General features: G+C 42.3%; 1 protein-coding gene across 2 annotated transcripts in view; it reads right to left on the reverse strand.

The window, feature by feature from the left end:
• API5 (apoptosis inhibitor 5) overlaps nucleotides 1–10,842 on the reverse strand; it is a 36,951-nt gene extending 26,109 nt beyond the window's left edge. For both annotated transcript variants that reach the window (XM_030864650.2, XM_030864649.2), the window contains exon 1: nucleotides 10,627–10,842. In XM_030864650.2, coding sequence (XP_030720510.1) covers nucleotides 10,627–10,695 — 69 coding nt within the window. In that variant the 5' untranslated portion in view covers nucleotides 10,696–10,842. The remainder of the gene's footprint in view (nucleotides 1–10,626) is intronic.
• Between the last annotated feature and the right edge of the window lie 2,121 nt (nucleotides 10,843–12,963).

The raw sequence follows: 12,963 nt of genomic DNA on the forward strand, positions 1-12,963 counted from the left end.
TAGAGCAATCTCTAAGATATTTTCAAGTAAAAAAGTCAGTTACAATTTGATCCACATTCAGCAGACACATTCTAAAAGAAAAACCTTGCAATTATGATTGTCAAATCACAACTGACATGCATAAGTGGTCACTGACGTGCCAGGTAAGCGACGTTTGGGTCCAGGATGCAGCCTTCATGAAATAAAGCAGAAGAAGAGAGGATGAGAAGAAAGAGAAGACAGGATGTAGCTTCAACAAATTTCTCAAGTATGACATAAAAAGAAAATGGGTAAGCTAAGCTATACTACTTCCTTCCTCAGACTCAATTAATAGACTTAGTTTGAATTTAATATAAGTGTTAAACTGTTAACACTTCTACATTATTTTTGAGTGATTATGAACTTGGTTGGTCTGTGATTTTAGCTTAAGCATACCAAAAAAAAGTACCAAAAGAATGCTATTTCATGAAATATAAGTCAGTAAAGCTTACACTCTTCCACACTTAGGAGCCAATATACTCCTGTATAAGAGAACACAGGAGGAAGGAGGAGCTTCAAGATGGCAGAAGAGTAAGACGTGGAGATCACCTTCCTCCCCATAAATACATCAGAAATACATCTACATGTGGAACAACTCCTACAGAACACCTACTGAATGCTGGCAGAAGACCTCAGACCTCGAAAAGGCAAGAAACTCCCCATGTACCTGGGTAGGGCAAAAGAAAAACGGAAAAACAGACCCAAAAGAATAGGGACGGGACCTGCACCAGTGGGAGGGAGCTGTGAAGGAGGAAAGGTTTCCACACACTAGAAGCCCCTTTGCGGTCGGAGACTGCGGGTGGCGGAGTGGGGGAGCTTCAGAGCCACAGAGGAGAGCGCAGCCACAGGGGTGTGGAGGGCAAAGCGGAGAGATTCCCACACAGAGGATCGGTGCCAACCGGCACTCACCAGCCTGAGAGGCTTGTCTGCTCACCCGCCGGGGCGGGCGCGGCTGCGAGCTGAGGCTTGGGCTTCGGTCGGATGCAGGGAGAGGACTGGGGTTGGCGGCGTGATCACAGCCTGAAGGGGGCTAATGCACCACGGCTAGCTGGGGGGGAGTCTGGGGAAAAGTCTGGACCTGCCGAAAAGGCAAGAGACTTTTCCTGCCTCTTTGTTTCCTGGTGCGCGAGGTGAGGGAATTAACAGCACAGCTGAACGGAGCTCCAGAGGTGGGCGCGCAAGCCGCGGCTAACAGCGTGGACCCCAGAGATGGGCATGAGACGCTAAGGCTGCTGCTGCTGCCACCAAGAAGCCTGTGTGTGAGCACAGGTCACTATCCACACCCCCCTTCCGGGAGCCTGTGCAGCCCGCCACTGCCAGGGGTCCCGTGATCCAGGGACAACTTCCCTGGGAGAACACATGGCAAACCTAAGGCTGATGCAACACACTGGCCTCTGCCGCCGCAGGCTCACCCCGAACTCCGTACCCCTCCCTCCTCCCAGCCCAAGTGAGCCCGAGCCCCCGAATCAGCTGCTCCTTTAACCCCATCCTGTCTGGGCGGGAACAGACGCCCTCAGGTGACCTACAAGCAGAGGCAGGGGCAAATTCAAAGCTGAACCCCAGGAACTGTGAAAACAAAGAGAAAGGGAAATGTCTCCCAGCAGCCTCAGGAGCAGCGGATTAAATTTCCACAGTCAACTTGATGTACCCTGCATCTGTGGAATACCTGAATAGACAACGAATCATCCCAAATTGAGGAAGTGGACTTTGGGAGCAACAATATATATATTTTTTTCCCTTTTTCTTTTTTTGTGACTGTGTATGTGTATGCTTCTGTGTGTGATTTTGTCTGTATAGCTTTGCTTTTACCATTTATCCTAGGGTTCTGTCTGTCCATTTTTTGTGCTTTTTTTTAGTATACTTTTTAGTGCTTATCATTGCTGAATTTGTTTTTTGGCTTGGCTGCTCTCTTCTTTCTTTCTTTTTTTTTTTAATTACTTAAAAAATCTTTTTTAATAATTATTTTATATTTTAATAACTTTATTTTATTTTATCTTCTTCTTTCTTTTTTCTCCCTTTTATTCTGAGCCGTGTGGATGACAGGCTCTTGGTGCTCCAGCCAGGCGTTAGGGCTGTGCCTCTGAGGTGGGACAGCCAAGTTTAGGACATTGGTCCACAAGAGACCTCCCAGCTCCACGTAATATCAAATGGCGAAAATCTCCCAGAGATTGCCATCTCAATGCCAAGACCCAGCTCCACTCAACGACCAGAAAGCTCCAGTGCTGGACATGCTATGCCAAACAACTAGCAAGACAGGAACACAGCCCCACCCATTAGCAGAGAGGCTGCCTAAATAATAAGGCCACAGACAACCCAAAACACACACCAGACGTGGACCTGCCCACCAGAAAGACAAGATCCAGCCTCATGCACCAGAACACAGGCACGAATCCCCTCCACCAGAAAGCACACACAACCCACTGAACCAACCTTAGCCACTGGGAGCAGACACCAAAAACAACGGGAACTATGAACCTGCAGTCTGTGCAAAGGAGACCCCCAAACACAGAAAGTTAAGCAAAATGAGAAGAGAGAGAAACACACAGCAGATGAAGGAGCAAGGAAAACACTCACCAGAACAAACAAATGAAGAGGAAATAGTATGCCTGAAAAAGGATTCAGAATAATGATAGTAAAGATGATCCAAAATCTTGGAAATAGAATGGGGAAAATACAAGAAATGTTTAACAGGGAACTAGAAGAACTAAAGAGCAAACAGTGATGAACAACACAATAAATGAAATTAAAAATGCTCTAGAAGGGATCAATAGCAGAATAACTGAGGCAGAAGAACGGATAAGTGACCTGGAAGATAAAATAGTGGAAATAACTACTGCAGAGCAGAATAAAGAAAAAAAAATGAAAAGAATTGAGGACAGTCTCAGAGAACTCTGGGAGAACATTAAACGCACCAACATTCGAATTATAGGGGTCCCAGAAGAAGAAAAGATGAGCAAAGAAACTGAGAAAATATTTGAAGAGATTATAGTTGAAAACTTCCCTAATACAGGAAAGGAAATAGTTAAGCAGTCCAGGAAGCACAGGAAGCACAGAAAGTCCCATACAGGATAAATCCAAGGAGAAGTCCAGGAAGCACAGAAAGTCCCATACAGGATAAATCCAAGGAGAAACACGCCAAGACACATACTAATCAAACTATCAAAAATTAAATACAAAGAAAAAATATTAAAAGCAGCAAGGGAAAAACAACAAATAACATACAACAGAACCCCATAAGGTTAACAGCTGATCTTTCAGCATAAACTCTCCAAGCCAGAAGGAAGGGGCAGGACATATTTAAAGTGATGAAGGGGAAAAACCTACAACCAAGATTACTCTACCCAGCAAGGATCTCATTCAGATTTGACGGAGAAATTAAAACTTCTACAGACAACCAAAAGCTAAGAGAATTCAGCACCACCAAACCAGCTCTACAACAAATGCTAAAGGAATTTCTCTAGGCAAGAAACACAAGAGAAGGAAAAGACTTACAATAACAAACCCAAAACAATTAAGAATATAGTAATAGGAACATACATATTGATAATTACCTTAAATGTAAATGGATTAAACGCTCCAACCAAAAGATACAGACTGCCTGAATGGATACAAAAACAAGACCTGTCTATATGCTGTCTACAAGAGACCCACTTCAGACCTAGGGACACACACAGACTGAAAGTCAGGGGATAGAAAAAGATATTCCATGCAAATGGAAATCAAAAGAAAGCTGGAGTAGCAATTCTCATATCAGACAAAAAAGACTTTAAAACAAAGACTATTACAAGAGACAAAGAAGGAGACTATATAATGATCAAAGGATCAATCCAAGAAGAAGATATAACAGTTGTAAATATTTATGCACCCAACACAGGAGCATCTCAATACATAAGGCAAATACTAACAGCCATAAAAGGGGAAATCGACAGTAACACAACAATAGTAGGGGACTTTTACACCCCACTTTCAACAATAGACAGACCCAAAATGAAAATAAATAAGGAAACACAAGCTTCAAATGATGCATTAAACAAGATGGGCTTAATTGATATTTATAGGACATTCTATCCAAAAGGAACAGAATACACTTTCTTCTCAAGTGCTCATGGAACATTCTCCAGGATAGATCATATCTTGGGTCACAAATCAAGCCTTGGTAAATTTAAGAAAATTGAAATCGTATCAAGTATCTTTTCCGACCACAACGCTATGAGACTAGATACAAATTACAGGAAAAAATCTGTAAAAAAATACAAACACATGGAGGCTAAACAATACACTAGTTAATAACCAAGAGACCACTGAAGAAATCAAAGAGGAAATAAAAAATACCTAGAAACAAATGACAATGAAAACACAACGACCCAAAACCCATGGGATGCAGCAAAAGCAGTTCTAGAAGGGAAGTTTAGAGCAATACAATCCTACCTCAAGAAACAACAAACATCTCAAATAAACAACTTAACCTTACACCTAAAGCAAGTAAAGAAAGAACAAAAAAGCCCCAAAGTTACCAAAAGAAAAGAAATCATAAAGATCAGATCAGAAATAAATGAAAAAGAAATGAAGGAAATGATAGCAAACATCAATAAAACTAAAAGCTGGTTCTTTGAGAAGATAAACAAAATTGATAAACCGTTAGCCAGACTCATCAAGAAAAAAAGGGAGAAGACTCAAATCAACAGAATTAGAAATGAAAAAGGAGAAGTAACAACTGACACTGCAGAAATACAAAGGATCATGAGAGATTAATACAAGCAACTATATGCCAACAAAATGGACAACCTGGATGAAATGGACAAATTCTTAGAAATGCACAACCTTCCGAGACTGAACCAGGAAGAAATAGAAAATATGAACAGACCAATCACAAGCACTAAAATTGAAACTGTGATTAAAAATCTTCCAACAAACAAAAGCCCAGGACCAGATGGCTTCACAGGTGAATTCTATCAAACATTTAGAGAAGAGCGAACACCTATCCTTCTCAAACACTTCCAAAATATAGCAGAGGGAGGAACACTCCCAAACTCACTCTACGAGGCCACTGTCACCCTGATACCAAAACCAGACAAAGGTGACATGAAGAAAGCAAACTACAGACCAATATCACTGATGAACATAGATGCAAAAATCATCAACAAAATACTGGCAAACAGAATCCAACAGCACATTAAAAGGTTCATACACCATGATCAAGTGGGGTTTATCCCAGGAATGCAAGGATTCTTCAATATATGCAAATCAATCAATGTGATACAGCATATTAAAAAATTCAAGGAGAAAAATCATATGATCAACTAAATAGAGGCAGAGAAAGCTTTCAACAAAATTCAACACCCATTTATGATAAAAACCCTCAAGAAAGTAGGCATAGACGGAACTTACCTCAACAGAATAAGGCCATATATGACAAACCCACAGCCAACATCGTCCTCAATGGTGAAAAACTGAAACCATCTCCACTAAGATCAGGAACAAGACAAGGTTGCCCACTCTCACCACAATTATTTAACATAGTTTTGGAAGTTTTAGCCACAGAAGTCAGAGAAGAAAAAGAAATAAAAAGAATCCAAATCGGAAAAGAAGTAGTAAAGCTGTCACTGTTTGCAGATGACATGATACTATACATTAGAGAATCCTAAAGATGCTACCAGAAAACTACTAGATCTAATCAATGAATTTGGTAAAGTTGCATAATACAAAATTAATGCACAGAAATCTCTTGCATTCCTATACACTAATGAAAAAATCTGAAAGTGAAATTAAGAAAACACTCCCATTTACCACTGCAACAAAAAGAATAAAATATCTAGAATAAACCTACTTAAGGAGACAAAAGACCTGTATGCAAAAAGAAAAAAATTATAAGACACTGATGAAAGAAATTAAAGATGATACAAATAGATGGAGAGATATACCATGTTCTTGGATTGGAAGAATCAACATTGTGAAAATGACTCTACTACCCAAAGCAATCTACAGATTCAATGCAATACCTATCAAACTACCACTGGCATTTTTCACAGAACTAGAACAAAAAATCTCAGAATTTGTGTGGAAACACAAAGACCCCAAATAGCCAAATCAATCTTGAGAAAGAAAAATGGAGCTGGAGGAATCAGGCTCCCTGACTTCAGACAATACTACAAAGCTACAGTAATCAAGACAGTATGGTACTGGCACAAAAACAGAAATACAGATCAACGGAACAGGATAGAAAGCACAGAGATAAACCCACGCACATATGCTCGCCTTATCTTTGATAAAGGAGGCAAGAATATCCAGTGGAGAAAAGACAGCCTTTTCAATAAGTGGTGCTGGGAAAACTGGACAGCTACGTGTAAAAATATGAAATTAGAACACTTCCTAACACCATACTCAAAAATAAACTCAAAATGGATTAAATACCTAAATGTAACGCCAGACACTATCAAACTCTTAGAGGAGGGCTTCCCTGGTGGCGCAGTGGTTGAGAATCTGTCTGCCAATGCAGATGACACGGGTTTGAGCCCTGGTCTGGGAAGATCCCACATGCCGCGGAGCAACTAGCCCCGTGAGCCACAATTACTGAGCCTGCGCGTCTGGAGCCTGTGCTCCGCAACAAGAGAGGCCGCGATAGTGAGAGGCCTGCGCACCGCGATGAAGAGTGCCCCCCACTTGCCGCAGCTAGAGAAAGCCCTCACACAGAAACGAAGAGCCAACACGGCCATAAATAAATAAATAAAAATTAAAAAAACTCTTAGAGGAAAACATACGCAGAACACTCTATGACATAAATCGCAGCAAGATCTTCTTTGACCAACCTCCTAGAGAAATGGAAATAAAAACAAAAATAAACAAATGGGACCTAATGAAACTTAAAAGCTTTTGCACAGCAAAGGAAAACACAAACAAGACGAAAAGACAACCCTCAGAATGGGAGAAAATATTTGCAAATGAAGCAACTGACAAAGGATTAATCTCCAAAATTTACAAGCAGCTCATGCAGCTCAACATCAAAAAAACAAACAACCCAATCCAAAAATGTGCAGAAGACCTAAATAGACATTTCTCCAAAGAAGATATACAGACTGCCAACGAACACATGAAAGAATGCTCAACATCATTAATCATTAGAGAAATGCAAATCAAAACTACAAAGAGATATCATGTCACACCAGTCAGAATGGCCATCATCAAAAAATCTACGAACAATAAATTCTGGAGAGGGTGTGGAGAAAAGGGAACACTCTTGCACTGTTGGTGGGAATGTAAATTGATACAGCCACTATGGAGAATAGTATGGAGGTTCCTTAAAAAACTACAAATAGAACTACCATATGACCCAGCAATCCCACTACTGGGCTTATACCCTGAGAAAACCATAATTCAAAAAGAGTCATGTACCAAAATGTTCATTGCAGCTCTATTTACAATAGCCAGCACATGGAAACAACCTAAGTGTCCATCATCGGATGAATGGATGAAGAAGATGTAGCACATATATACAATGGAATATTACTCAGCCATAAAAAGAAATGCAATTGAGTTATCTGTAGTGAGGATGATGGACCTAGAGTCTGTCATACAGAGTGAAGTAAGTCAAAAAGAGAAAAACAAATACCGTATGCTAACACATATATATGGGATCTAAAAAAAAAGAAAAAGGTCATGAAGAACTTAGGGGCAAGACGTGAATAAAGACACAGACGTAGTAGAGAATGGACTTGAGGACACAGGGAGGGGGAAGGGTAAGCTGAGTCAAAGTGAGAGAGTGGTAGTGTATATATGGACATATATACATTACCAAACGTAAAATAGAGAGCTAGTGGGAAGCAGTCGCGTAGCACAGGGAGATCAGCTCGGTGCTTTGTAACTGCCTGGAGGGGTGGGATAGGGAGGGTGGGAGGGAGGGAGACGCAAGAGGAAAGAGATATGGGAACATATGTATATGTATAACTGATTCACTCTGTTATAAAGCAGAAACTAACACACCATTTTAAAGCAATTATACTCCAATAAAAATGTAAAAAAAATGTTCTTCAATAGGCTATATAAAAAAGCAAGCAGATATTCCTAATTAAAAAAATAAAATAAAATAAAATAAAAGGGGTACTGACAGTAGCAGAGAGGGCACTCCCTTCAGTGGTGGCTCTGTGAGCAGCATCTGCGGTACTCATCTCTTTTAAAAAGGGCGAAAATCAAAATAAAGTTAGAAGTAAGTTCTAGACTAAGAAACTCAAATATGGTTTCAGAAGTGTCCAGATAGGTACCGGCCAGGAAATGTAAAGTCTTGACTGTAAATCTTAACAAGGTGACATGAAAATCTGGCTGTGCTACACTATGAATGTAAATATTTTTTTCTCTCCTTAAAAAAACGTGAATGGTGTCCCTTCCGTTAAGTTGGCTCTTGCTTTTGTTAATTAAATTCACATGCAGTATCTAGAAGCTCAATACACCTTTTTGGGTGAGCGGTTTTAGGAATTTTCTCTAAAAGGAAAGAAGTATTACACAATAGAGCAGAATTAGTTGGCATTACGGTTTAGTCTAGCTTCAGTTCTCCCAGAATTCACTGTTTGAGGCTGAGCAAATCACAACCTTTCATCACCCAAAGATTTTTTTTCCTTATTTAGTTGCTTGACAATTGTCATTACAGTGTCATGAAGGTACTGATCTCCCATCACCTAAGGGAACCGTGCTAAAATTTTACTGCCCAGCACAGTCTGGTACATGGTAGGCACTCAAGAAAACATACTGAATAAATGAAATTGTGGGTCCTCATGAAAGTCTGCATAAAAGGGTCCCTCCTGTTTTTCACAAAATTCTGTCTCCTAAGCACTCTTCCTAAATTAAAAGCAGATTTTTGCCTTGAGAAACACTACTGACCTCTTGAGAGAGAACTCTGAATCTAAACTGGTATTTATAATTAAAGACAATATAAGAGGGAAATGAGAGCAACTCTCCATTATTCATAGAATATAAAAATCCCATTTGGCTTCTATTTGCTCTAACATACTGTAAGTAGGTGGCTGTCAACCTTTATCCTACTTCAGCAAAAAATGAGGGTGGGGTTATGGGACAGCACTCTGCATACAGTTTCAAAGTTTCCCTAGAAGATTCCTGAATCACCTCTTTGGGAGAGCACCATATACAAATTGACTTGAGAATCACTGTTGTACCTTTTATTCCATCCCCTCTGCTGATGCGCAACAAAGTCAATTTCAGGGAGAACAATTAGCTACAATCTCCCCCAACTCAGTCATAATGAATGAAACTATCTTCACTACTAGTTCTCTATAGGAACAAGGACAACAAACTCAAACTGAGTGACCATAAGTTTTTCCCACCTTGCCTTAATCGGCAGAAAATGTCTCCTTCCCAGCCAACTTAACACACACACCCTACATACATCTACAACAGACTGACTGTCAGTATATATTTCTCATTGATGATGTCAAAATTTCCTACTGAAATGAAAACGTGCAGGGAAGGAAAACCAACTGATATCTGAAAATGGTATATTCGCAATTCTAGATTAAGCTAAAATAAGGTCCCAACATCAAAATTTTTTTTTGTTCGGCTAAGAAAGGTTCTACCTGAATGTCTGGAAAAGGGGATGGGAGAGGTAAAGCCCAGTTTTGCTCATGTTATCAGACTCTGGGATCTGCCACTCACTACTCCAAGAGATGGGTAAGCAGAAGAATCACATGACGTTCTAGGCACTGAAAAGATACAGCATGGGATTTCCAACAACAATGGTCAAGATTACCGCGGGGAGAGCCTGGTTCTTTTCCCAAGAAAACACACAACCACTTGTCAATTCCTCAACTTCAAAGGACTCCAGTACTTGAAAATTCACAAAGAAGCAATGGCTCGTACAGCCAATTCAACACTTGCCAGACAACTCTATTTAAAACTGCACTCTCCCCCAACGCCCTCTACGGCCCTGTTATATTTTCTTCACGACACTCCATTGGGGGAAAGGGGGGAAGCATCTCTCTTTCTTATTTATCACTAGTCTCCCTCACTAAAGGTGCTTTCTGGGAGCGCATGTGTTTTTCTGTCTCGTACCTCCAGCGCCCGGCGCAGAGCCTGGTCCATGACAGGCGCTCAAAAAATGTACTGAATAATGAAATCATAAGCCCTCGTTAAGTCTGGACGAAAGGGCCTTTCTGTATTTCACAAACTTCTGTCTCCCAAATTCTCTTCGTAAATTAATTGCAGATTTTTGCCTCGAGAAAGACATTTTTGACCTCTCGAGGACTCTCATTCTAATCTTCCAAGGGACTGAGCGCCACCGAAAAGGAGAAAAACTTCAGTGGAATCTGGAGGACAAGGCTTGGAAAGAGACTGAACGGGGCGGGGACGGGGGGGCTGAAGAGGCTGAGTTGGGAAACGCCACGGTGAGAAAAGGCTAATCAAGGGAGGCAGAGGAGCCTGGAACCCGGGGACCGCGCTCTCCCTGGTGAAGCCCGAGTCTGCACTCCCGGCGAGGGGCCCACCCCGACGATACAGCCGGGGCAGCTGGGAGCCCGCGGGAGGGCGAAGCAGTAGCCCCCGCCGGCCCGGGGAGCGCTTTCGAAAGGCCGCAGAGCGCCGGGCCCCGCAGGCCGCTAGGGAACTCACTTGGCCCACTTGCTCCGTGGCATCGGCTAAGATGCCATAGTTGCGGTAAAGCTCCTCTACGGTCGGCATGGTGAACGACAAGCCCAGGGCCTGTTACTGCTGTCTTCGTCGTCGCTAGTGCCACCGCCGCCTCTGAAGTTCTCCTAGCCTGCGACCCGCACTATTACGGCTCCAGCTGCCGCCAGTGCCGCCGCCAGTCACCGCGCAAGGGACAGCTCCTCCCCCAACGTCCACGTAAAGACGGGCGCGTCGGGAGCGGCCTTCTTTGACTGCCAATGCGCCACCTGCTGTTTTATTGCCCTCTAGCGGTGGGAGGTGCAAAAAGCGGCAAGGACGATTGAACTAGTTCGTGCCTTTTTTTTTTTTTGGAAGGACTGTGCCTGGCTAGGAGATCTTGGTGCGGGTTGGAGGAAAATACAAAGCTAATTGCGTTTCTGCCCTTAAAAGACCTCACGTTGGCCAGAAAAGTGATTTTACGGGGAGAAAAACAGAATGAAGAGTGAGAGTGCAAGCTGTATGGGAAGTCATAAACTCTATTTACAACTGACTCAAGGAAGGTAACACAAATCTGTGGCAATTGGTTCAGTGTTGCTTTTATTATTTTTTATTTTGGGTTTTGTGGTTTTTTTGAGCAAAAATCACTCAGTTGTCATTAAACAAACAAACAAACAAAACTCAACGTCCAAACAAAACAGAAAAACCCAAAAAACAAAAAAAAACTTCTGTCCACCAGGCTAAACAGGTCTAGGAGTGAAATTTGCCCTACTGGAAAAGTTTATCTTTGCTTGCTGCCAGAGTAGAGTTTGGGCTACCTGATTGTGTCTAATAACCAAGAGGGTAATAAATAACTGAAACCATATATACTTACTGATAAGAGTCTGCAAGATACAAGTTTAGATGAAAAAAATGGAAGTTGCAAAAGAGGTGTAAAAAGATTACATTTTTATTATAAAAAACCCCCAAAGCGTACAAAACAAAGTTATGTGCATGTGTGTTCATATTGAAATGTCAAGATTGAAACATCAACTGTAATAGATGGTAAATTTCAAAGCCAGATTCACTCGTGCAGAATATATGCAGGCAATGGTTACAAACCAGTTCCTTGGGTCTTGTACTCCTCGTTTAGATTAAGGGTATTAAAAAAATTAGGTAGTAGAAGGAGAGGGATTGGTGAGGGTGTTTTTGGAGAGAGATCTTGTGCTTGTGAGCAGCTTGGGGCAACTGTGACCTCGTTCCCTCAAGCCTGGGACCATACTGAGGAGCCTGAAATGTAATCCCTGTAGTTGGAAGACACGAAGGGCTGGTGCCTGACATATGCCTGAAAAAGCTTGAGTTACCTGTGGCAGCAGAGTGGAGGTGGCCATGTTGGGATCTACCTGCCATCCCAGATTTTTCCTGGAAACAAGGGGGTCAGAGGGATTCCCTTGTACCAGAGATAGGCTTGTAAAAGAGAGAGAGAGGGAGAGATTCTGGATCCATTCCGAGTCCTGCTTCAGGGGGCATCTGTCTGAGCATGAGAAATCCCCCACGACAAGAATCAGTGGCAACAGAAACTGTGTGACGTTTGAGGGCAGCACATGAGCACCTCATGGGGGTCACCTCTAAAGGTCCCACAGAGTGGCCTATGGAAAAGACCTAGTCTCTACCAACCTGAGAAGGCATGTAGTACTGCACATGTACTAACGTATCCTCTCTTCTCACATCCCCCTCTCAAAGCATATGCCCAGGAGGGCTTAGAAACTGCTTACCAGGTGGGGTGGGGAATAAAGAGCAGAAAGGCAGGATGGGAAGCAGGTCCCAGATGGAGCAGAGAAGATATGATTGTAACTCAAGTTTAGAGTTTGGGTTCACCTGTGAGAATGGACATTTTAATTTCTGAATTGAGGACTATTTTTTAACTAAGAGCAAGCAGAAAAGTTATGGATCTGCCAGAATTTCTCTCTAGGATCCGAATGAGATTCCTCTACTTCAATAAATTTTAAAGAGATAGTGAAAGACAAATAACAAAGGCAAAGACAAATAACAAAGGTGTATTTGGATCACATCCGCTAAGTTAGGTATTCAATGAAGTGTTAGGTGTATGTGTAAAAATGGGGAAGTGGGGCTTCCCTGGTGGTGAAGTGGTTGAGAATCTGCCTGCTAATGCAGGGGACACGGGTTTGAGCCCTGGTCTGGGAGGATCCCACATGCCGCGGAGCGACTGGGCCCGTGAGCCACAGCTACTGAGCCTACGCGTCTGGAGCCTGTGCTCTGCAACAAGAGAGGCCGCGATAGTGAGAGGCCCGCGCACCGCGATGAAGAGTGGCCCCCGCTTGCCACAACTAGAGAAAGCCCTCG

This window comes from Globicephala melas, chromosome 8 (genome assembly GCF_963455315.2).
Source record: "Globicephala melas chromosome 8, mGloMel1.2, whole genome shotgun sequence".
NCBI lineage: Eukaryota > Metazoa > Chordata > Mammalia > Artiodactyla > Delphinidae > Globicephala > Globicephala melas.